This window comes from Hyperolius riggenbachi, chromosome 10 (genome assembly GCF_040937935.1).
Source record: "Hyperolius riggenbachi isolate aHypRig1 chromosome 10, aHypRig1.pri, whole genome shotgun sequence".
Lineage (NCBI taxonomy): Eukaryota > Metazoa > Chordata > Amphibia > Anura > Hyperoliidae > Hyperolius > Hyperolius riggenbachi.
In genome coordinates, this window is record NC_090655.1 from 197523557 (window position 1) to 197549182 (window position 25626).

A 25626-nucleotide genomic window follows, 5' to 3' on the forward strand; every position below is an offset into this window, starting at 1 on the left:
ACATTTAAAAACCCGCCGACTTTAACGGTTAATAGCAAAGCCTGCTTAAAGTTTAGGAACACCAAATTCCCAGGGTATATTAAGGGGATCAGTGGGAATAAGAGGAAAAATGTTTTTTTCAAAAAGACCTTATAGTTTTTGAGAAAATCGATTTTTAAGTTTCACGGGCGAAAATGTCTTTCAAATGCGGAAAATGTCAGTTTTTTTTGCACAGGTAACAATAGTGTATTATTTTCATAGATTCCTACAAGTGGGAAGAGTTTTACTTACTTCGTTCTGAGTGTGGGAAATATAAAAAAAAAACGACGTGGGGTCCCCCCTCCCAGACCTCTTTAACCCCTTGTCCCCCATGCATGCTTGGATAGCCAGAATGCGGAGCACCGGCCGCGTGGGGCTCCGCACCCTGACTATACCAGCCCGCATGGTCCATGGATTGGGGGGTCTCGGAAGGGGAGGGGCAGCCAAGCTTTCCCCTCCCCCTCCGAGCCCTTGTCCAATCCAAGGACAAGGGGCTCTTCTCCACCTCCAATGGGCGGTGGAGGTGGAGGCCGCGATTTCCTGGGGGGGGGGGGGGGGTTCATGGTGGCATCTGGGAGTCCCCTTTAAAAAGGGGTCCCCCAGATGCCCACCCCCCCTCCCAGGAGAAATGAGTATAGATGTACTTGTACCCCTTACCCATTTCCTTTAAGAGTTAAAAGTAAATAAACACACAAACACATAGAAAAAGTATTTTAATTGAACAAAAAACATAACCACGAAAAAAGTCCTTTAATATTCTTAATTAACCATTAATACTTACCTGTCCCTTTAAATAAATGATCCCTCGCAATAGCCTCGGAAATGTTCTATCAGTTACAATGTAACAAAGTTATTACAATGTAACAACTTTGTTACATTGTAACTACGCCGCACCCGACGCCACTCGCCGCTCAGCCACCGCATACGCGTCCTGCACGGACGCGACAGAGCTCTGAGCTATATAGCTCAGAGCTCTCTAAGCATCTTTGTATTTGGGCTCCAAGGAGCCCCATTGGTCCTTAGCAGTCTGCTAAGGACCAATGGGGCTCCTTGGAGCCCAAATACAAAGATGCTTAGAGAGCTCTGAGCTTTATAGCTATAAAGCTCAGAGCTCTGTCGGGTCCGTGCAGGACGCTAAGTCCCCGCCGGTTCCTGCTGCCTTCCCCGCCTCTCCCACATGTCACCCACATGTGGGTGACATGTGGGTGACAGATGTGGGCGGGGTGGACAGCGGGGGCTGGCGGGGACTTAGCGTCCTGCACGGACGCGTAAGTGTATGCGGCGGCTGAGCGGCGAGTGACGTCGGGTGCGGCGTAGTTACAATGTAACAAAGTTGTTACATTGTAATAACTTTGTTACATTGTAACTGATAGAACATTTCCGAGGCTATTGCGAGGGATCATTTATTTAAAGGGACAGGTAAGTATTAATGGTTAATTAAGAATATTAAAGGACTTTTTTCGTGGTTATGTTTTTTGTTCAATTAAAATACTTTTTCTATGTGTTTGTGTGTTTATTTACTTTTAACTCTTAAAGGAAATGGGTAAGGGGTACAAGTACCTCTATACTCATTTCTCCTGGGAGGGGGGGTGGGCATCTGGGGGGTCCCCTTTTTAAAGGGGACTCCCAGATGCCACCATAACCCCCCCCCCCCCAGGAAATCGCAGCCTCCACCTCCACCGCCCATTGGAGGTGGAGAAGAGCCCCTTGTCCTTGGATTGGACAAGGGCTCGGAGGGGGAGGGGAAAGCTTGGCTGCCCCTCCCCTTCCGAGACCTCCCAATCCATGGACCATGCGGGCTGGTATAGTCAGGGTGCGGAGCCCCACGCGGCCGGTGCTCCGCATTCTGGCTATCCCAGCCTGCATGGGGGACAAGGGGTTAAAGAGGTCTGGGAGAGGGGACCCCACGTCGTTTTTTTTTTTATATTTCCCACACTCAGAACGAAGTAAGTAAAACTCTTCCCACTTGGGGGAATCTATGAAAATAATAAACTATTGTTACCTGTGCAAAAAAAACTGACATTTTCCGCATTTGAAAGACATTTTCGCCCTTGAAACTTAACCACTTGCCGACCGCACACTCATAACGTGCGTCGGCAAAGTGGCAGCTGCAGGACCAGCGACGCAGTACTGCGTCGCCAGCTGCAGCCTAATTAATCAGGAAGCAGCCGCTCGTACGAGCGGCTGCTTCCTGTCAAATCACGGCGGGGGGCTTCGTGAATAGCCTGCGGGCCGCCGATGGCGGCTCGCAGGCTAGATGTAAACACAAGCGGAAATAATCCGCTTTGTTTACATTTGTACGGCGCTGCTGCGCAGCAGCGCCGTAAGGCAGATCGGCGATCCCCGGCCAATCAGCGGCCGGGGATCGCCGCCATGTGACAGGAGACAGCCTGTCACTGGCTGCACAGGACGGATAGCGTCCTGTGCAGCCGGATCTCCAGGAGGGGGCCAGGTAGGAGAGGGAGGGGGAGGATTTCGCCGCGGAGGGGGGCTTTGAGGTGCCCCCCCCACCACCCACAGCAGGCAGGAGAGATCAGACCCCCCCAGCACATCATCCCCATAGGGGGGAAAAAAGGGGGGCAATCTGATCTCCCTGCCTGCACCCTGATCTGTGCTGGGGGCTGCAGAGCCCACCCAGCACAGATCACTCAAACCAGCGCTGGTCCTTAAGGGGGGGGGTAAAGGGTGGGTCCTCAAGTGGTTAAAAATCGATTTTCTCAAAAACTATAAGGTCTTTTTGAAATTTTTGACCATTTTACAACTTGAAAAAGGCCAGAGGAGGCCGAAACAACTGTTTGTTGTTGGAGTCATGTCTGCATTAATAAAACCTTGAAAGAGCTATACTTACCTTGTGTGGTGCCGGTCCTTTGAGGAATACGTATAAGGTCTTTTTGAAAAAATTTTTCCTCTTATTCCCACTGATCCCCTTAATATACCCTGGGAATTTGGTGTTCCTAAACTTTAAGCAGTCTTTGCTATTGAAACTTTAACATCGATTTTCTGAAAAACTATAAGGTCTTTTTGAAAACAATTTTTTTCCTCTTATTCCTTTTGATTTCCTTAATATATTCTCCAAATTTGAGGCTCTTAGCATTTAAGGGGGCTTTGCTATTAACCCTTAAAGTCGGCGGCTTTTTTATACGGGAGCGTTACGGTTTAATGCGAAATTACGGTATGAACGAAACCCGAAATTACGCGTTGAAAATTACGCTTACGGTATTTTCAATTACGATTTTAATGGCAATTACGCTACCGTAATTTCGCATCGTAATCGCAAATTTCGCATGCGTAATTATAGTAATGCGAAATTACGAAAATTTCGGCTCAACTCTACTGCCACTAACGCGTGTAGCGTGCAGGGAGTCCGAATTAAGGCATGCTGATTCACTAGCGTGCGTTACAGTAGCTAACTTGCGGTGTTACACTGCGCTATCCTTAGTGAATCAACCCTCTTGTTGCTCGGTTTCAGCACCTGGACTAATCCATTGACTGGCAGGAACTTTTGATACTCTTATCTACCAGCTTCTGTTAAAAACACAATGAATTAATGTGTGCTTTACATGCACATAAAGAGTAACCAATATGAAGTCATGCTGTCATTAGTATGTACAACATGTAGAAGTTAATGTCACAGAGTTTGTTTTATGAATTACAAAAAATGAACTAATAATTATAAGATGAGCATGGGATGTCTTGTTCAAGCCGTTAATTTGCTACTGTCTTTGTTTTCCATCCCCAGGGCTCCTCTGTGTTTGTCATTCTCACAAAGCTTATAACAACCCCAGAGCAAGTGCAGAATCACTGTCCAGAGGTAAGTCAAACACCAGCAAAGTGTCCTGCACAAGCTGCATCTATTTCTGTACTGTACTGTGTTACTTCCCTGTGTTCTTTCTAGAGTGAAGACAAGTACAAATGCACCATGGACAGCAACTGCACAAGAAACAAGGCAACATCCAATGGTAAGAGACTTTACTGAGACCATATATATAGTAAGGTAGCCATACATCTTCTGGCTGTGTGGGCTTTTTTAATAGTGTAATGAGACCAAAAGACTATTTCTAAAGCTGTGTTTTCCAAACCTGTCCTCATTGTCCATTATCCATGCATGTTTTTCAGGTGACCTCACATATGCATAGCTGGGGGAATTCCACAGTTTTCGGGAACACTGTGTTAAAGAGGATCTGTCAGCCATACTATCTCAGATAAAAAACCCACATATATAAGTAGATAAATACTTGGTCTACTTACATAACATATGAATTGCACTGTCCACATTTTGATTTTAGTGATTTATCTATAGTAAAAAAAGAGAAAATCCTTCTTAGGATTCTCTGTTTTAACTGTGTCTATCTTGAAGCCAATCGTGATGTCATTTTCTCTCTTACGCTCCTCTGCCTGACTGTGTATGCATTGCCCGTCCTCCTCCTAGTCTTCAGGCACTCCCACCCAGCTCTGCAATAGAAGGTGCATTGTCTCAGCATGAGAAATATTGGCCAATCAGAGGGGAACAGAGGTGTGGCAGGGGAAAACTGGGGGGGGGGGGGGAATAGATGCTTCAGCCAATCAGGCTGCATTAGTTAAGTCTGAGAGGAAAGTAAAGAAGCAACAGAAAAGACAACCCATCATGCCCTGCAACTTCCTTTGTGCGGCAATGTACCAAATAGGAGTCAGGTAAACTGGGGAATGATTATTTATCAACAAGAAAAGTAAGAGTGATTTTTTACTTTTGGATTGCCCGGTGAGCATCCTTATTACTTGTTTACCAGATAAAAATAAATAATTGATTTTTGATTTTATGCCTGACAGTTACACAGTAAAGGACGTCTGATGTTAACCTCCCTGGCGTTTTGATTACGTGCGTCGCACGGCCGCGGGAGGGTTCTTATGACCTCATTTTTTTTCATGTAGCTAACCTAGCGCTAGCTACATGATTCCCCCCTCCCTGCTCTCTCCCTCCCACCCTTCCGATCGCGGCCGGCATTAATACCCATCAGGAAATCCCGTTCTGAACGGGATTTCCTGTAGGGCTTCCCCCGTCGCCATGGCGTGAGGGGGAGTCCCGATACACCCCATAGCGCAGCCTGGCGGTGATTGGCCAGGCTGCGCAAGGGGTCTGCATGGGGGGCCTCTTTCGCGGCGGGTAGCGGCGGATCGGTGGCGAGCGGCGCTGATCGGGAAAACACGCAGCTGGCAAAGTGCTAACTGCGTGTTTAAAAAAAAATTATGCAAATCGGCCTACCAGGGCCTGAGCAATCCCCTGCAGCGTTACTACAGCTGAGCTTGTCCGTAATGCCCAGGTGGTTAAAGTAATATGTCAGGTGCCATTGCTGACTAAACATTCTCATTGTCTGGGTGTTCTATTGATTCTTTGCCAACACACTTTTCTTTAGCTGAAACGATTGTCCTTGAATGTTTCATTGTGTCCGGATGACCCCAGATGTCATTAGCTGTCCTAAATCCATACATATCCCAGTTGATCCAGAGGAAGGTGAAAAACCCTTATAAGGCTTTGGCCAATTAGGGGGAAAATTCCTTCCTGACTCCAGATGGCGGTCATGTTAGATCCCTGGGTCACTGTCCCACTTAGGGCTTGATTCACAAAGCGGTGCTAACCTACTTAGCACGTCTAAAGTCTTTAGACGCGCTAACCAGGGTGCTAAGTAGGTTAGCACCGGATTTCTCAATCAGATCGCGCGCTAACTTTGCGCGCGCAAAGTTTTACGCGCGCAAAGTTTTATGCGCACTAAGTCCCATAGGCTTTAATGGGCACTTCGCGCGGTGCGCCCTGCGCTCTGTGCAGTATGCGCGTAAAGTTTTATGCGCATAAAGTTTTGCGCGCGTAAAGTTTTATGCGCGAAAAGCTTGTTTAGACGTGCTAAGGGAGTTTTCACAGGCTTGCTAACAGTTAGCACCGCTTTGTGAATCAAGCCCTTAGTGTTGATAATTCTGCACAATTATGTATCAGCTGCAAAGATGGCTATATTACTCTGTATTATGTCTTCTAAATCATTAATAAACAAACTGAAAAATATTGGACCTAGGACTGGCTCTTGGAGGACCCCACTGCTAAAAGTTCCCCATTTTGAGTATAATCTGTTTACTACCACTCTTTGTCTTCTGTCCCCAAACCAGTTTTCTACCCACAGATACACATTTTCTCCTAGTCCTTTCTTCAGCTTCTGCATCAGGCAATTGTGGACAACAGTATCAGGAGCCTTTGCAAAGTCCAAGTATACTAGATCTATTGCTTTCCTAAGATATAGGGCCTGATTTACAAAGTGGTGCTAACCTAGTTAGCACGCCTAAAGACTTTGGGCGTGCTAACTAGGGTGCTAAGTAGTTAGCACTTACCAAGCTAAATCAGTTTACATGCTAAGTTCCGTGTTCGCGCACTAAGTTTAGCGCTGCCCGTTGAAAACAGCACACCCAATGCTCCGAAAAAGGCGCATTGGATGCACCCTAAACGTCGCACCAATGCAACGTTTAGGGCGCATCCAATGTGTCGTTTTGGGGGCATCGGATGTGCCGTTTTGCGCACCTGGTAGCGCTAAACTTAGCACGCAAACGTGGAACTTAGCACGCACAAAGTATGTTTAGGCGTGCTAAGGGCCTTTCACAAGCGTGCTAACAGTTAGCACCGCTTTGTGTATCAAGCCCATAAACTTTAATTCACTACTTCATAAAAGCAGAGCATGTTTGTGAGACAGGACCCATGCTATTGAACTGAAATTAGATTATTCTGTGCTCCATAATTTTGCATAGCCTACTTTAGGATACCTTAAAACAATTTACACTAAGATTACAGGTCTATAATTTTACAGTCCTGTTTTCTTCCTTGTTTGAATAAGGGAAAACATAAGCTGAATGCCAGTCTTTGGGAACTATAAATCATAGAAAATAATATAAAGTGACTTATCAATAACTGAACTCAACTGCTTTATTATCCTGGTGATAGATGCCATCTGGGCAAGGTACCTCGTCTATCTTGATCTTATTTAAATGTGCCTGGACACGTTCCTGTGCTAGGCCATTCATGCTGAATGAGGTAGAATGGGAACAAACCAAGCCATATTATGAGAAAAGACCATCACCTTGGTAAAGACAGAAACGTGCATGCATTTAAAGAAGAACTCCAGTGAAAATAATGTAACAAAAAAGTGCTTCTTTTTTACAATAATTATGTATGAATGATTTAGTCAGTGTTTGCCCATTGTAAAATCATTCCTCTCCCTGATTTAAATTCTGACATTTATCACATGGTGACATCTTTACTTCTGGCAGGTGATGTCAGTGAAAGAAGATGCCGCTTGCTTTTTTGGCAATTGGAAACATCTAAAAACAGATGTTATTTCCCACAATGCAACAAGGCTTCCAGGGTGTGATGTCAGAACCATGCTCCTGACATCACACTGGGGAGGGGTTTCACCACAATATCAGCCATACAGAGCCCCCTAATGATCTGTTGGTGAAAAGGAAAATATTTCTCATGGGAAAGGGGGTATCACCTACTGATTGGGATGAAGTTCAATTCTCTTTGAAAGCTAAACTTCAGTTTGGTCCTCCACAATCAAGTTCCCTGCCTGAACTGGTAATAGTCCTATATTTTCTGCCTTCTACATTCTTATAAGCCTTTAAAACAGATGGAGTGCCCTTATGCTTTAGGTTGCTAAAGGCATTTCTTTTACACTTAGGTTTGGTTCACAAATAAATGTGTACATTTCTGGACCAGTACTGTCCTGTCCTATCAGTTTTGCATAAGTTTTCTATCAACCGGAAATGTAGTTTTCTGACTCAACCGGAAATCAGGGGCGTACCTTGAAATCCCCGGGCCCCCCTGCAAAAAAAAAAATCCGACCCCCCCCCCATTCAGGGGCAGGAGGGGTCGCAGCATAAGAGGAGAGTGTGGCAGATCGGTGGGGAGGGGGGAAATCCCCCCCCCTCCCTCACCTCGGGCTCCCCTCTCAGCGCTCCCCCTCCTGCAAACATTGGTGGCAGCGGGCAGGCAGCAGCGGCGGTGGCGGCAGGATAAATACATTACCTCCTTCTCGCTGGAGGACTTCCGTTCTCTAAGAGAGCTTCTTGCAACTTCCTGTGTAAACAGGAAGTTGCTCTTAGAACTGAAGTCCTTTAGCGAGAAGGAGGTAATGTGTCATCCTGCCGCCACCGCCGCTGCTGCTGCTGCCTGCCCGCTGCCACCAATGTTTGCAGGAGGGGGAGCGCTGAGAGGAGAGCCCGAGGTGAGACAGGGGGGGGGATTTCCCCCCTCCCCACCGATCTGCCACACTCTCCTCTTATGCTGCGACCCCTCCTGCCCCCAAAAGTCCCTGAGCGGGCCCTAGGGGGGCCCCGGGCCCCCCAGCAATGGCAGGGGTCGCATCCCCTATTGGTACGCCAGTGCCGGAAATGTACACTTTTTATATGTGAACACACCCATAGAAACACATGCAGAATTAACACAAAACTGACAGGACTGGACTGGACCAGAAATGTACAGATTTCTGTGTGAACACATCCATAGAAACACATACAAAACTGATGCCAACTGTCAAAAACAGGACAGGACACCTTTGTATGTGTGACTGACTGTGAACCAAACCTAAATCATGTCCAAAACTGTATTAGTTATCCATACTGGCCTTTTTTTCAGCTCTAGAATTCATAGTTTAGCTGTCACCTTGCTCATAACTCTGTTGAGTCGCAGGTCAAATGCTACCACATTATGGTCACTCTCAAGTGTTCTCAAACTAGCACATTGCATGTAGTGTCTGGTCTATTTGGCTGTTGGCTGATGGTGTAATGGTTAAGGGCTCTGCCTCTGACACAGGAGACCAGGGTTCGAATCTCGGCTCTGCCTGTTCAGTAAGCCAGCACTAATTCAGTAGGAGACCTTTGGCAAGTCTCCCTTACACTGCTACTGCCAATAGAGCGCGCCCTAGTGGCTGCTGCTCTGCTCTGGCGCTTTGAGTCCGCAAGGAGAAAAGCGCAATATAAATGTTATTTGTCTTGTCTTGTCTTGTCTATTTGAAATGACCAAATCCAGCAGATCGTTTCCCGGCTGGTTCTGTTATCACCTGATTCGAGTAATTGTCTTGCAGTGTTGATATAAATCTGTTGCTTTTACTAGAGCGAGTAGCTTTAATATCCCAGTTAATGTCTGGATAATTTAAATCACCTATATTTTGACCCCACTTTTGCTTGCAAATATTTCAATCTGCTGCAGTAATTGCACTGCCTCCATGTCGTTAATGTGTGGAGGATTATAACATATCTCTAAGTATTCTTTTTATGCAGAGGAAGAGAACATCCTGTCTTCTGTCCAACTAATCATTACTTTTTTTCAGTTGGATACTGAACTTTTCACCTTTTTTTTTGAACCGTTAAGTTAAACCTTTTTTGGTTTGTTATTGTTACAAGAGAACCCCTCTGAGGTGGACAATGCTAGTCTAGGTTTGAAAAACCTTAGCAGTAGAAATAAAAGTCACCCTGCAGTAGATGCTTCTAGTAAAAATTTACAGAGGGCTTTTACATGTGAATCCAGTCGAACAATAGTCGATACGGCACTGATGTAATCCAGTGACTTTATTTAACAAATGCACAATATTACTGTGGTGAACAGATAAGTTGTGGCATAAATATGAACATACCAGTGCTGGACAATTGTGGGTGCAAGGAGATGCAGGCTGTTGTTTCACATGTGTCCACTTCATCTGGGGCTAAGTGTGCATGTGAGTAAACTCGGTATGAAGCTTTGCATTTGAAGCGTCCGCTAGTGATGTCACATCGGCATCCCTCCCTCTGTTTAACGCCACCTTCTGGTTGGTTCTGTAGTGAGAGATGTTCAAGCACACTGCAAGCTAATACTTATAACTGCATCTGCTCTGATCCTTGGGTTCGCTATATACAGAGAAGTATTGAAAAACTGAAAAAACTATCTTTTATACAACGTAGCTTGTCCCTCTAACGTGTAACTCAGAATTACAGTTTGATCCTGTAAAACTCCAGGAGGAGAAGGGGAAAAAAGTTTTCTGTGGACGGGAACAAAAAGTGAGAAAGTAAGGTGAAGGAGAGTGAGGAGTAAATTAAAGTGTAACTGTCGGGCATAAAATCAATTCTTTATTTTTATCTGGTAAACAAGTAATACGGATGCTAACCAGGCAATCCAAAAGTTAAAGAGACACTGAAGCGAAAAAAAATTATGATTTGTATGTGTAGTACAGCTAAGAAATAAAACATTAAGATCAGATGCATCAGTCTAATTGTTTCCAGTACAGGAAGAGTTAAGAAACTCCAGTTGTTATCTCTATGCAAAAAAGCCATTAAGCTCTACGACTTTCAAAGTCGTGGAGAGGGCTGTCTTCTGACTTTTATTATCTCAACTGTTTTCTTTTTCTCTGCCAGAGGAGAGGTCATTAGTTCACAGACTGCTCTGAAAGAATCATTTTGAATGCTGAGTGTTGTGTAATCTGCACATATTAGAGAATGATGCAATGTTACAAAAAACACTATATACCGGAAAATAAAAATATGAGAATATTTTCTTTGCTGCTAATCTTCTAGTAATTATTCATAGTACACAACCAATTCATTATATCATATTTTTTTTTTCGCTTCAGTGTCTCTTTAAAATCACTATGACTTTTCTTGTTGATAAATGATCATTCCCCAGTTTACCTGACTATTATTTGGTACGCATAAAATTTGGTACACAAAAAGGAAGTTGCAGGGCATGCTGGGTTGTCCTTTTTTGCTGCTCTTCTTCCCCTCAGACTTAACAAATGCAGCCTGATTGGCTGAAGCCTCTTTCCTCCTTTTTTCCCCTGCCACACCTGTGTTCCTCTCTGACTGGCCAATATTTCTCATGCTGAGACAATGCACTTTCTATAGTGAAGGGCGGGCAAATTAGGCAGAGCAGAATAAAGGAGGAAATTACATCAGGTTTGGCTTAAAAATAGCAACAGTTAATATGGAAACTGTGTAGAATAGGATTCTCTGCTTTTTCTTTATAAAGTTCAAAGGAATCATAACATGGACAGTGCAATACATCTGTTATGTAAGTAGATCAAGTACTGTATTTATCTAGTTACATGTTTGTTTGTTTTTTGAGATAGCATGCCTGACAGCTCCTCTTTAAGTGTAGAACTGGAATGAAGGAAAATGGAAAGAAAGGTGAAGAGTTAGCTATTATGTGTGCAGAGAATGAGGTTAAACTTTAACAATTTAAATGTAAGTGAGCATTACAAGAGAATAATGAAAATTACTATAATACCTACACGTGATTGTATTATTAGCAAACAGTATTAAATGCAGGTAACTTTGCATCAACTGCAGCAGGAGGATGGTTATAGGAGACCACCTGGTGATCCCTTAGGGGATATGCAACAAAAGATTGGATGGATCATTGATGGGGCTTTTGATGCCAACGTGATTGATGGTAACTTGCAGACATTTTTGAAAAAGGAATATCTGTTACCGAAGATTTATAAAAATAGGGAATTCCCACTTGGGAGACCCATACTTACTGCACTTGATTTTGTGTTTTCTCCACTGGCACGATTTCTAGACAAGCTTTGCAACCTTTGATCATGAGATTGGATTCCTATAAACAAGACACAGGAATGATTCTACAAAAGACTGAAACCACAACTGTGATTGATGATTCCAGCCTATGGCTGTAGAAAGCCTCAACACAGCTATTCTTCATGATAGGGGTATAGAGGCGGTAGACTGGTATCAAGCCACTCGCATTCCCTATTGTTTTGTGTAAAGGAGATTCTCTCTTGAATTATTGAACATTATTTTGAGGGATGACTACTTCCTGTTTGGGGATTACTTTTATGGACAGTGTAGGAGCACAACTATGGGCTTGAGTGGTGGCCCCATGCTACACTAATTTGTATATGGGCCTCTTTGAGGAGGTATTTGTATACCAAAGTGAGTTGGTATAGATATGGCAAGGACCTCTTTTTGTGTGTGGGCAGACTTTTGAAGTTGCTGTAGGAATGGAGAGCGTGCCTTCCTTGGCTGGGAGTACACTTATTTGAATCACATGTCTTGCTGTGAGTTGCCATGTGAAAGTGTCTGTTCTGATGCACTGTCATATTTTTCGGGATTGCGTCCCTGAAATTGGGGAATTTCAGGAACCATCTATGATTGCATTTAAAGTGGTCTCAATCTCAGCATTTAATTTTCACTGAGAGGGGGAGGGAGAGGCGGAGATCGTCGGAGATTGACTGGATAGGAGGCAGAACTACTGTTCAAAGCTCTGCTTTCCCCGGGGAGCTAAATCTGGGACCTGCAAAGTTGTGGAACTTTGCAGGTCTATTTTTCTGCCATAAATCACTTGTTCTACCAAGGGAATGCGGTGAATCGGCTTAATGCTGAAGAGGACTTAAGCATAAAATCAGGTAAAAAAATAGACTTCAGTTTCCCTTTAAGGAATATATTGATGCATTCAGATGTGAATAGGATTCAGGTGGATGACCTACAGAGAAATGGCAGTATTCCCCAGTGGTCATTGTAACCTCTGCAATATTTTAACTAGGAGTAATCTTTTAACTCACAGTGGTAGGAAATATAAAATCAAGGGAAGATGTGTATAATGCTTAAAGAGACTCTGTAACAAATTTTTCAGCCTTAGTTCTTCTATCCTATAAGTTCCTATGCCTGTTCTAATCTGCTCTAGCTTACTGCAGTCTTTCCTAACTGCACTGTCTCTGTAATAAATCAATGTATCTTTCCTCTGTCCTGTTTGTCTGTCCTGTTTGTCGGGCTAAAGCTTGATTGTGTGGAATGTGCAGGGCTGCTTGTGATTGGTAGAAGCGATACACACCCTCTGCAGGCCCCCTGCATACTCAGAATGACTCACACACTATGCTTAGCTGAGCCTATTAGAAGCTGGTTAGTTTGTTTGTAAACACTGCCTAAAACTGTTAATTACAAGCCAGGATTGCAGCAGAGAGTGGCAGAAACAGCACAGAGGGGCACAGGAGAAAATAATGAATAGAATGGTATGCTTTTTATTGTAAGAATATTAGAGTACAGATTCTCTTTAATGTGGGTATAATGGAAAACACTGCACTTCTTTATAGTCATACTAATAATAACAAATACATAAAGTGAAAGAAAATTATCATTTTTAAGAGTGTTTGAAACTGACTGTCCAGTGATAACTATTGATTACAGTTATGGATAATGATTAGGACGACATGGCTAATTGCTTTATCATTTTACTGTCAATAGCTCTGTAGAGTGGGGAAATTTGGTGTGCATTATCCTAAGCAGGAGAGTAAATGGAGCCTTTCAAGAAATGGTTATTCCCAGCTACAGATTCCCAGAAGTCAGTTACTCTTCTGTACCTGGAAATATAGCTGTATTCTCCTCACTATCTACACTATGCCACACATCCCACTCTTTGTTCCTTTCCTCATTTGGCTACTCATTCATTTCATTCATTGCCATCCTGACTCTTCAGTTTGCCAGGGATGTGGCATTTATTGATGGGTGGGATTTGGGTTAAGGTTTTTGATCCTTAACCAGTTGCGGATCCGCGGTACGTATATATTCGCCCTGTATACTTGCAGTATATATGCATTGTTTACTTACCGCCGTCGTTTGCGATAGCTGCAACATTTCTATTCACCTTCATCGCAATCCCACCGTTCAGTGATCGGTGAATGGGAAACAGCTGTTCCCAAACCCAATCACAGTGCCTGTGATGAATGAGATCCCGCAGCAGCGAGAAAGTAAACAGTTACACACACTAGTTGCCGTCTACTGTTTACAGTATTCGGGAACTATATGTAGTCCCATCTTGTGGCCAAAAAGTAAAAATACACCCAAATACACTATTAACCTCCTGAGCGGTATGGACGAGCTCAGCTCGTCCATCACCGCCGGAGGCTGCCGCTCAGGCCCTGCTGGGCCGATTTTCTTCAAATAAAGTGCAGCACACGCAGCCGGCACTTTGCCAGCCGCGTGTGCTGCCTGATCGCCGCCGCTCTGTGGCGATCCGCCGCGAGCAGCGGCGAAAGAGGGTCCCCCCAGCCGCCTGAGCCCAGCGTAGCCGGAACAAAAAGTTCCGGCCAGCGCTAAGGGCTGGATCGGAGGCGGCTGACGTCAGGACGTCGGCTGACGTCCATGACGTCACTCCGCTCGTCGCTATGGCGACGATCTAAGCAAAACAAGGAAGGCCGCTCATTGCGGCCTTCCTTGTTTATTCTGGGCGCCGGAGGCGATCGGAAGAACGCCTCCGGAGCGCCCTCTAGTGGGCTTTCATGCAGCCAACTTTCAGTTGGCTGCATGAAATAGTTTTTTTTTTATTAAAAAAAAACCCTCCCGCAGCCTCCCTGGCGATCTCAATAGAACGCCGGGGAGGTTAAATAGAAACATTAAATACATTTTTCACAGCTTAGTTACTAAAATAAAACACTTGTGAAAATGTATATCATGAGGGTACATTATGATTATTTTTGTATATAAAGACTTGTAATTATTGTTATAGTATTAAAAAAAACCACTAAATGGAAAAAGTTACACTTTTATTTCCAAATAAAATATTATCGCCATACATTGTACTAGGGACACAATTTAAACGTTGTAATAACCGGGACAAATAGTCAAATAAAATGTATGTGTTTTATCTACAATAGCACATTTTATTTTTAAATTATAATGGCTGAAAGCTGAGAAATTATGTTTTCTTTTTTCAGTTTTTTTCTTCTTCCTTGTAAAATGCATATAAAATAAAATGATTAGCAAAAAGTACGGGCCAAAGAAAACCTAATATATAGATCATTTCAGTGTAATAAGTAGTGATAAAGTTATTAGCAAATGAATGGGAGGAACGTGATGTGAAAATTGCTCTGGTTTTGAAGGGGAAAAACCTGTGATAGGGAAATGGTTAAAGTGTACCTGAGCTGAAATTCATTAATTAATATTTACCCGAGTCTTTTTTCAGGCTGTGGGCTCCCTCGCTGTCTCCTGGGGCCGCTTCAAACCCCTGCTGGCCGGTATCGGTAAAATGCTTTAGTTGTGCATACGTGACCCTACAGCCCTCGTGCTCCCATTAAGTTATTGCATTGTGCAAGTGCAGAATGCTCCCAGTCACGGAAGCCCAATGGGGGTGTGCCCACAGCCGGGCTTTGCAGGCGCAATGAAGCATGATTGAAGCAAGTTACCAATGCGGCCTGCAGCCCCAGGAGACGGCGAGAGAGACCACAGCATATAGGGGGTTGGAAGAAGCCCCAATAAGTATAAATTGATTAATTTGTTTTATTTCAGGTACACTTTAAGGCTTCTGTAGAGGTACTTTCAAAAGGGACACGTTATTTCCTTTTAAAATGATTTTGCAGATCAATAGATCTGTCAGGCGAGTGACATTTTTAAAAAGGAAATAAAAACATAGAATGCATAGTGATGATTTTAAGTTGTGTTTGATTCAAATTGATAAGATTGTTGTACTAAAAACCACTATTGCAAAAAATTTTTTAAATGTAAAATACATACATGTAGGAAGTACATTCAGAGTAATGTGCACTATAAATGACCTTTCTTCTATGTTGCTGTTACTTACAGTAGGTAGTAAAAAGCTGACAGGTCTGACTAGGGATGATCAATGAGACGCATTGTTTTGAAACTATGCACATTTTTATGCAAATATATGCAGCTTGAAAAAGGACCAATCAATTTAAACCTCGGTTTAAATTGATTGATCCATTTTCAAACTGCATACTTTTGCATAAAAATTTGCATAAATTTCATTTGCATCAATTCAGAACAATTTGCATATCTGTGATCATCCCTAGAACTGAAAGGCTTTGGACTAGCCCATCTCCTCATGGGAGACTCTCGGGATTATCTTTATTCTTTACAAAAACATTCTCTGTAAAAAAATCTATACAAAGATGTCAGCCAACTTCCCTACTCATTTTCACACTCTTTTGGCATTTAAAACAGAGCAACTACAGTTCAAAACTTGCTTTTGTAAATAAAGAAATAACTGAGAATCATTCATGAGAAGGTGGATTAGTCAAAAACCTGACAGATCTGTCAGATTTGTACTGTCTACTGTAAATGACAGCAACATAGGAAAAAGTAGTTTACAGTGCATTTTACCGTGGGATAAATATATTTCACTTGGTGACCGAGGTTATAAATCCAGGAAAAGTGGGCGGAGCATAAAACAGCCAATCAAATTTCAGCCATTCATTTTGAATGGGACAATGTAAACTGCAGCCATTAATGGCAGGGTTCTCAAACTTGGCACACTTGGTCACTGGGTGAATAAGATTAAGATTCAGGAAAGTGTGTGGAGCCTACAACAGCCAATCAAAATTCACCTATTGATTTTCAAGGGGAATATTGAAACTGCTGCCATTCTTTATGGCAGAGGCTTCAAACTTGCACCAGTCAGTCATTGGGTGACTGGGGTTCAAATTCACCAAAAGGGGTGGAGCCACAAACAGCCAATCAGATTGCCTTGCTGGATAACCAGCTTCCAAACACACATTTTTGATGCCCGGAACCTGAAAGTTCACAAACTTGCTCATTGAGTGACTGTGTGTCAAGGTTTCAAAAAGTGGGCGGAGCCCAAAACACATTTCACTGGTCAAATATAAACTGCAGCCATTCTTACACTGTTAATGGTAGGGTTTTCAAACTTTGTACAGTTGGTCACTGAGTGACTGGGATTAATATTTAGGTAAATGGGTGGAGCCTACAGCAGCCAATCAAATTCACCTGTTGATTTTCATGGGGAATATTTCAATTGCTGCCATTCTTACACTGTTAATAGCAGATGCCTCAAATCTGGTACAGTTGGTCACTGGGTGACTGGGGTTCAAATTCAGAAAGAGGGCGGAGCCACAAACAGCCAATCAGATTTGCTTAATTTCAATTAAATTATTCATTCCAAGGACCCCAAAATAAACTTGATAATTGAGTGACTGTATGTCAAGGTTAGAAAATGTGGGCAGCGCCAACAACTACATTTTTTTACATGGGAAAATATAAACTGCAACCATTCTTACACTGTTAATGGCAGGGTTCCCAAACTTGACACAGTTTGCCACTGGGTGACTGGGATTAATATTTAGAAAGTGGGGGGAGCCTATAACAGCCAATCAAATTCACCTATTGATTTTTCAAAGGGAATATTTACATTGCTACCATTCTTACACTGATAATGTCAGAGGCCTCAAACCTGATACAGTCAGTCATTGGGTGACTGGGGTCCAAATTCACTAAAGGGGGTGGAGCCACAAACAGCCAATCAGATTTGATAGATTAATTTCAGCCATTTTGTCATTGGCAGGGTTCTCAAACTTAACACAGTTGGTCACTGGAGAACTGGGATTAGTATTCAGGAAAGTGGGTGGAGCCTACAACAGCCAATCAAAATTCACCTATTGATTTTCAAGGGGAATCTTTTACATTGCCGCCATTCGTACACTCATAATGGCAGATGCCTCAAATCTGGTACAGTCAGTCACTGGGAGACTGGGGTTTACATTCTGTAAAGGGGGCCACAAACAGCCAATCAGATTTGTTTAATTTCAATAGAAAAAAGCAACTTACTGATGCCAAGGATCCCAAAGCTCATAAACTTGGTCATTGAGTGACTGTATGTCAAGGTTACAAATAGTGGGTGGAGCCAAAAACAACTAACTTTTTACATGGGAAAATATAAACTGCAGCCATTCTTACACTGTTAATGGCAGGGTTCTCAAACTTGACACAGTTGGTCACCAGGTGACTGGGATTAATATTCAGAAAAGCAGGTGGAGCCTACAACAGCCAATCAAAATTCACCTATTGATTTTCAAGGGGAATATTGAAACTGCTGCCATTCTTACACTGTTAAAGAACAAGCGACACCCATGCTAACCTAGAAATAAAAAACACATATATAAGTAGATAAATACTACTTCTACTTACATAACAGATGTATTGTGCTATCCACGTAATGATTCCTGGTAATTTTACAAAGGAAAAGCAGAAAATCCTAGTCTGAAAGTTCACAAACTTGCTCATTGAGTGACTGTGTGTCAAGGTTTCAAAAAGTGGGCGGAGCCCAAAACACATTTCACTGGTCAAATATAAACTGCAGCCATTCTTACACTGTTAATGGTAGGGTTTTCAAACTTTGTACAGTTGGTCACTGAGTGACTGGGATTAATATTTAGGTAAATGGGTGGAGCCTACAGCAGCCAATCAAATTCACCTGTTGATTTTCATGGGGAATATTTCAATTGCTGCCATTCTTACACTGTTAATAGCAGATGCCTCAAATCTGGTACAGTTGGTCACTGGGTGACTGGGGTTCAAATTCAGAAAGAGGGCGGAGCCACAAACAGCCAATCAGATTTGCTTAATTTCAATTAAATTATTCATTCCAAGGACCCCAAAATAAACTTGATAATTGAGTGACTGTATGTCAAGGTTAGAAAATGTGGGCAGCGCCAACAACTACATTTTTTTACATGGGAAAATATAAACTGCAACCATTCTTACACTGTTAATGGCAGGGTTCCCAAACTTGACACAGTTTGCCACTGGGTGACTGGGATTAATATTTAGAAAGTGGGGGGAGCCTATAACAGCCAATCAAATTCACCTATTGATTTTTCAAAGGGAATATTTACATTGCTACCATTCTTACACTGATAATGTCAGAGGCCTCAAACCTGATACAGTCAGTCATTGGGTGACTGGGGTCCAAATTCACTAAAGGGGGTGGAGCCACAAACAGCCAATCAGATTTGATAGATTAATTTCAGCCATTTTGTCATTGGCAGGGTTCTCAAACTTAACACAGTTGGTCACTGGAGAACTGGGATTAGTATTCAGGAAAGTGGGTGGAGCCTACAACAGCCAATCAAAATTCACCTATTGATTTTCAAGGGGAATCTTTTACATTGCCGCCATTCGTACACTCATAATGGCAGATGCCTCAAATCTGGTACAGTCAGTCACTGGGAGACTGGGGTTTACATTCTGTAAAGGGGGCCACAAACAGCCAATCAGATTTGTTTAATTTCAATAGAAAAAAGCAACTTACTGATGCCAAGGATCCCAAAGCTCATAAACTTGGTCATTGAGTGACTGTATGTCAAGGTTACAAATAGTGGGTGGAGCCAAAAACAACTAACTTTTTACATGGGAAAATATAAACTGCAGCCATTCTTACACTGTTAATGGCAGGGTTCTCAAACTTGACACAGTTGGTCACCAGGTGACTGGGATTAATATTCAGAAAAGCAGGTGGAGCCTACAACAGCCAATCAAAATTCACCTATTGATTTTCAAGGGGAATATTGAAACTGCTGCCATTCTTACACTGTTAAAGAACAAGCGACACCCATGCTAACCTAGAAATAAAAAACACATATATAAGTAGATAAATACTACTTCTACTTACATAACAGATGTATTGTGCTATCCACGTAATGATTCCTGGTAATTTTACAAAGGAAAAGCAGAAAATCCTAGTCTAGGCAGGGGCCATCTTGCCAAGCTAATGCTGACATCATATCCTCCCTGACTCCCCCCCCCCCCCTTTTTCTTGCTCATTGTGTATTCATTAGCTGCCCTCCTCCCAGAGTCTTTTTTTATTTACACATCCAATCACTGAGTCACCTCAGCCTTGCTTGTAAACACAAGTGATCAGCTAGGCAGGGAAATAAAAGGAAGAGGAGGAATATATTATAGATAAAAAGAACTCCCAGCATTCAAAAGAACTCCCAGCATTCAAAATAACTCCCAGCATTCAACTTTTTGGCACTGTTTGGCACTAGGGCCAGTGCTCCTAAAGTATGTGATAACTCCAAACCATAACAGCAAAAAAAGTTTTGAATGCAGGATTAGCATCTTTATCACTTAATACACTCAGACCAGTTGCTGTTGAAATTAGATTTTTATGGTGACAATACCTCTTTAATGGCAGAGGCCTCAAGCCTGCTACAGTCAGTCATTAAGTGACTGGGGTTCAAATTCACTAAAGGGGTGGAGCCACAAACAGCCAATCAGATTTATTTGCTGGATAAACTGCTTCCATTAACACAATTTTGATGCCAGGAACCCGAAAGCTTACAAACGTGGAGTGGAGTGGAGTCAAAAACAGATTTCCCTGGGAAAATGTAAACTGCAGCCCTTCTTCACTGTTAATGGCAGGGTTCTCAAACTTTGCACAGTTGGTTACTGGGTGACTGGGATTAGTATTCAGAAAAGTGTGTGGAGCCTAAAAAAGTCAATCAAAATTCACCTGTTGATTTTCAAGGGGAATATTTAATTTGCTTCCATTTTTGCACTGTTAATGGCACAAGCCTCAAACCTGGTACAGTTGGTCATTGGGTCACTGGGGTTCAAATTCAGAAAAGGGGGCGGAGCCACAGCCAATTAGATTTGTTTCATTTAACTGGGAAAATACAAATTATTGATGTCAAGGACCCCAAAGCTCATAAACTTGGTCATTGAGTGACTGTTTGTCCAGGTTACAAAAAAGTGGGTGGAGCCAAAAAGAAATTTCACTGGGAAAACATAAACTGCAGCCATTCTTACACTGTAAATGGCAGGGCTCTCAAACTTTGTCCAGATGGTCACTGGGTGACTGATTAATATTCAGGGAGGTGGGTGGAGCCTATAATAGCAAATCAGATATCACTTGTTGATTTTCAAGGGGAATATTGCTGCCATTTTTACACTGTTAATAGCAGATGCCTCAAACCTGCTAAAGTTGGTCTTGGGTGACTGGGGTTCAAATGCTGGAGAGGGGCGGAGTCACAAACTGCCAATCTTGATTTGTTTAATTTCTATTGGAATATACAAATTATTGATGCCAAAGACCCCAAAGCTCACAAACTTGGCCACTGAGTGTTTGTGTTTTCTAATCTAAAAATGAGTGAGTGTTTTCAAATCTAAAAATCAGGATCTTAGCTAAAAAAACAAAACAAAAAAACACTGAAACATTAAAGGACAACTATTGCGAAAAAAATTGTAACATTTTAAATATACAGTATATTTAAAATGTTACAATTTTTTTCGCAATAGTTGTCCTTTAATGTTTCAGTGGGTTATTTTTTTTTTAGCTAAGATCCTGATTTTTAGATTAGAAAACAAAATGCTGGCAGGGTTCGGGGAGGTGCTAACATGGCGGTGTGAGGACGTTGTGCTCTGATGCTCCACAGCTCCGAGCCCAGTTTGAAATGAGCTGACTTACCGGAGATTTGAATCCTGATGGCCATTTGAGCTGCGAGTGAGCCCGCTGGACTGGGACAAGCCGCTCTGGTGCTACGCGGAGCTTCTGGCGCATACACGCACCTTCCTCCACTTAGCGCTGGGTATCGGATCTACTGCCCGTGCGCCGATTGAAGGGGGAAGAGAGACGAGGGACCGGAGCCCTGCTAAGGCTGCTGGTCTGCAGACACGCTCCAGCTGGAGTGGGCGTGCTGGACGGAAGGGAACCTGCACCATCGTGCCTGGAGAGCCTGGATCGGTGTTCTTACTGTTTCTGCCTGCCGCTGAAGGTACTGTGCATGTGTGGACTGAGGAATAGTATTTGCCTTGGATAAAGGAGTGAGGGGGCAGTGGACAAAGAGTGGGTATAGGAGAAGAAATTGGTGTAGGTTGGGAATGGCGGGGAAGAATAAGCAACAGAAGAATAAGCAGAAGAAAGGCCCTGATACCCCCACCCAGCCAAAAGCCCAGCTAACTAAGTATTTTTCCACTGCTTCCCCAGCACAGGAAAAGCGCGGCATGGTGTCGGAGTCATCCTCGACTGCTAGCTCACCGGCTTCAGGACAAGCTCAGGCACAGAGGTTGGATGAGATCTGGACCTATCTATGTGGGCTTCCAACCAAAGATGATTTAGAGACACAAACGAACACAATACTAACCTCTACTAAGGCAGAACTGGAGGCTGTGAGAGAAGAGGTTGGGGCAGTCTCTTAAAAAATAACCAGGCTGGAAGGAGAGATGGTAACACTCAGAGCTGAAGTTAATAATCTTAAGGCCCTTTCAGAGCAACAGGCTGGCCTGAACTCGGCCATTAGACTTCAGGTGGAAGACCTACAAAATCGGAGCAGGCGAAATAATATAAGGGTGCGAAGGCTCCCAGAGGCCACTAAAACAGAGGATTTAATTCCCACATTGCAGGCTATATTTTGCAACTATTTGAATAGGGGAGAACTACAGACGATTGGTATTGATCGAGCGCACCGCGCACTGAGCGCTGCCCCGAGGGGAGCGGATCCACCTCGGGATGTTATTTGCAAGGTGCATTATTTTGCCGAGAAGGAGGAAATTAAGAGGGCTGCAAGGCTAAAGGGAGTTTTGGACTTTGATGGGGCGCAGATCCAACTATACCAAGACTTAGCTCCCTCTACTTTGTTGCAACGGAAAGCACTAAAGCCCCTTCTGTCAGTACTAAGAGATAAGGGGATTGTGTACAAATGGGGATTTCCTTTCCAATTAGTGGTTAGACAAGGACAGAACTTTACTGGGCTGAGACACCCCAGGGAACTGCCAGCTTTCTTTCAAGCTCTGGGGCTGGAACCAGTAAGCCTTCCTGAATGGGACCCTGATAAATTGCTTTGGTGCCCCCGAAGAGATCTAAAAGTGCTCGCGTGGACTGAAACTTAGAGTGTATAATCTCAAAAAGATAAAATGGCCTAAGCATATAGGAAATAAGTTTTGTTCTAGCTAAAATGTGAAGAGGATCCCTCTTCTCCTTTGAGTGTTTTTTCCCCCCTCGTCTCCTGGGGGGGGGGGGGGGGGAATAGGGGACCTAGGAAAAGAAAAGTGCTATTGGTTGGTGTTTTTTGGTTGGGGACTATACCCTAACCCTAAACTTTTTTGTGATTCCCATAGTATTATGGGAATCACAAAAAAGTTTAGGGTTAGGGTATAGTAATGCACTAGCATAGATGTTCAAGATTGGCTAGTAAAAGGCACAGAGGGGTGTTGCAGTGGGTGGATTATATTGGGTAAGCCTTCAAAAGATCTTTTTGGCACATTTGGTCTATTCTGAAGATACAGGAACTCACAGTGAAGATGGGGGGGGGGGGGAGAGGTAGGGGGTAAGACGACGGTTGGCAAGAATTGGGATATTAATTGATTCTATGGAATGGTCATAGTTTCATCTAACCCTGAAGAATATGGGGATTCACAATAGAGGGGGGGGGGGGGGGTAGGGATTAGGGGTGGGTATGGGGTTAAGTTGGTGGCTGGGAAGAACCGGGACAATAAAGGTCAATTATATGGAGTGGTCACAGGTTCACTTACTAAAGAGAATTAAATGGTAATTGGAGATTTCACCTGGGTGATGATGAGTTCACGGAAGGACACTTAGGAGGCGTATAAACGGTTTATTTGAAGATCATAGGGATTCTATGATAATATAGAGGCTGCTGGCCTCTCGCTCCCTGGAGGTTGGATGAATTATATATTTATTTTAATTTATTTAATGGTTTATAATTAAAAAAAAATTTTATTGTCATGTGCAGAGACGCCTTTTGCAATGTACCTGATTCCTATACATGGGGTGTCCTAGGTATTCATTGGTGTATATGGGAAATAACTTAGAGGCAGGGACCCCGCTTGAGGGGAATAGAGTAATTGGAGGGGAGGGGGTATCGGGTTGAGTAGGGGGGCAGGAATATACTTAGTAAATAATAGAGCACGGAGAAATGGACACCCTGAGTGTGGGACTTGGAGATAGAGATATATGTGGGACCTGAGAAATGCTGTCTGTATTGTAAATACCTAGTGAATTGATTACCTACCCCTTCTGGAGCCTTGGCTTTGCTGGTCCATTGGGCCTTGGGGTATGGGCGAGTGCAAGGGGCATCTCTGTTTATTTTTGTTCTGCCCTGTGATGTCTGATCCGGGGTGGTTTATATGGGGGGGAGGGGTCTAGGTGACCCTATAGAACTGGAATTGGGGGCCTCTTGAGTGGGGAGGAGGTCAGGAAGCAGGAGGCTATATGGAATTTTGGGGATGGTAGCTCCACTATTCTTGGAAAATATTTTTACACCCCGGATGAGTGCATAGGGTCGATAGACGCAGTGAAATTGTCCAGACATATGGGTCCCAGAGCGCATAGGGTGATTTAGGAATTAATCGGGAGAAACATAGGGAATGTGTAACGATCGGTGTAACACAGAGAGGGTCTGATTACCGGTGATCTGCAGTATCACCGAGAATACAGATATATACCCGATTATTGATGATCTGCAGTATCACCGATAATCAGATATATCTCTAACCTCTGGACACCTGGGTAATAAGAGTGTTTGGTGCAACAGAAATACTTTGAGGACTGCACCTGAGGAGCAGGTGCACAGCAGTAAGGAGTACTGCACAATAACACGTTCCTTCCGTAAGCCTGAGACTCTCCCGAGGGAGGGGTCAGGCTAGGAGTAGGAAGGACAGAGTGTGAGTGACACCAAGGAAGGATGTCACCCACAGGTCTGTGAGCTATCTCTTGACTGAGGAGATAGCTCTCGAGGTCGGGCAAGCCGGGTCGGCAACAGACAGACAGATAAGGGACAGAGACAGGAGACAGATGCGGAATCCTAAAACAAGCAGAGTTTGGCAACAGAGTATCAGATATAGCGAAGTACCTAATCAGAGATCAGAAGAGTAGTCAGGAAAGCAGAAGGTCATAACAAATAATCAACAATGCCTAGTCTTGGTTGTGAGCTTCTTGATCATCAAGACCCTGGAACTGGTCTGAGTATAACTAGATGGTAAAGCTAATTCCTAGTCTGAGGTGTGAGGTCCCTGGTCATCAACACCCAGGAACTGGTCTAAATAATAACACAGATAATATACAGTTTTCCCTAGACTAAGGTGTGAGGTCCTTGATCATCAACACCCAGGAACTGGTCTAGATAATAACACAGATAATATCACAGATACTGACAAGGTCTGAGTGCTACCACGTAGTGATCGCCAGACACCAGAGAAATGACCAGCACCCAGTATATATACACAAGCGCTCTCCAGCGTCTCCCCTAAGTGCTGGACCAATGAAACCTGATAGAATTGTCAGCTGATCGGCTAGATCAGCTGACACCCTTCTGACTGTCATAAAGGCTCTGCCTCTCAGCGCGCGCGCGTCCTTCTGAACCTGTGTGGACTATCAGTCCCAGCCACACCAGACATGTGTTGTAATGCATCTGCTGGTTTGAACGCGGGGCCAGCCGCACCGCTGTCAGAGCATGCGGCGGTTTCCCCGCGTTCAGCCATACTGCTAGTGGTAGGCGCATGCGTGCAAACCGCCGCGTCGGACACGGAATCCGCCGCCTTGTTCACTGGGCATGTGCCGGTTTCTCCGCGCTCCGTCAGGCTAGTGGATGCAGGCCCATGCGCGCAAGCTGCCATGTTGAACGCGGAATCAGCCGCCTTACTCTGAGTACTCGCGGCGGCTTTTCCGCGTTTTCTCACAGAATGGGTAGCTTCTCCCGGAGTCCCTTTCCCTTGGCTTCCCTTCTGCCTCTGCCCCCATGGGTTTTTTTTTTTTTCTTAGAGGAGAGGAGGAAATAAATGGGGCATGGAGCTTCATCTGCACAGTTCTGTGTTGGTACTTGTCCCTCGAAACCAAATGGCCTT

At 43.7% G+C, this 25626-nt stretch overlaps 1 protein-coding gene across 1 annotated transcript in view; it reads left to right on the forward strand.

Annotated features, from left to right (window-relative positions):
• Nucleotides 1-25626, forward strand: part of P2RX3 (purinergic receptor P2X 3) — a 168211-nt gene that overhangs the window by 89493 nt on the left and 53092 nt on the right. The window contains exons 3-4 of the mRNA XM_068258255.1: nucleotides 3758-3829; nucleotides 3914-3977. Coding sequence (XP_068114356.1) covers nucleotides 3758-3829; nucleotides 3914-3977 — 136 coding nt within the window. The remainder of the gene's footprint in view (nucleotides 1-3757; nucleotides 3830-3913; nucleotides 3978-25626) is intronic.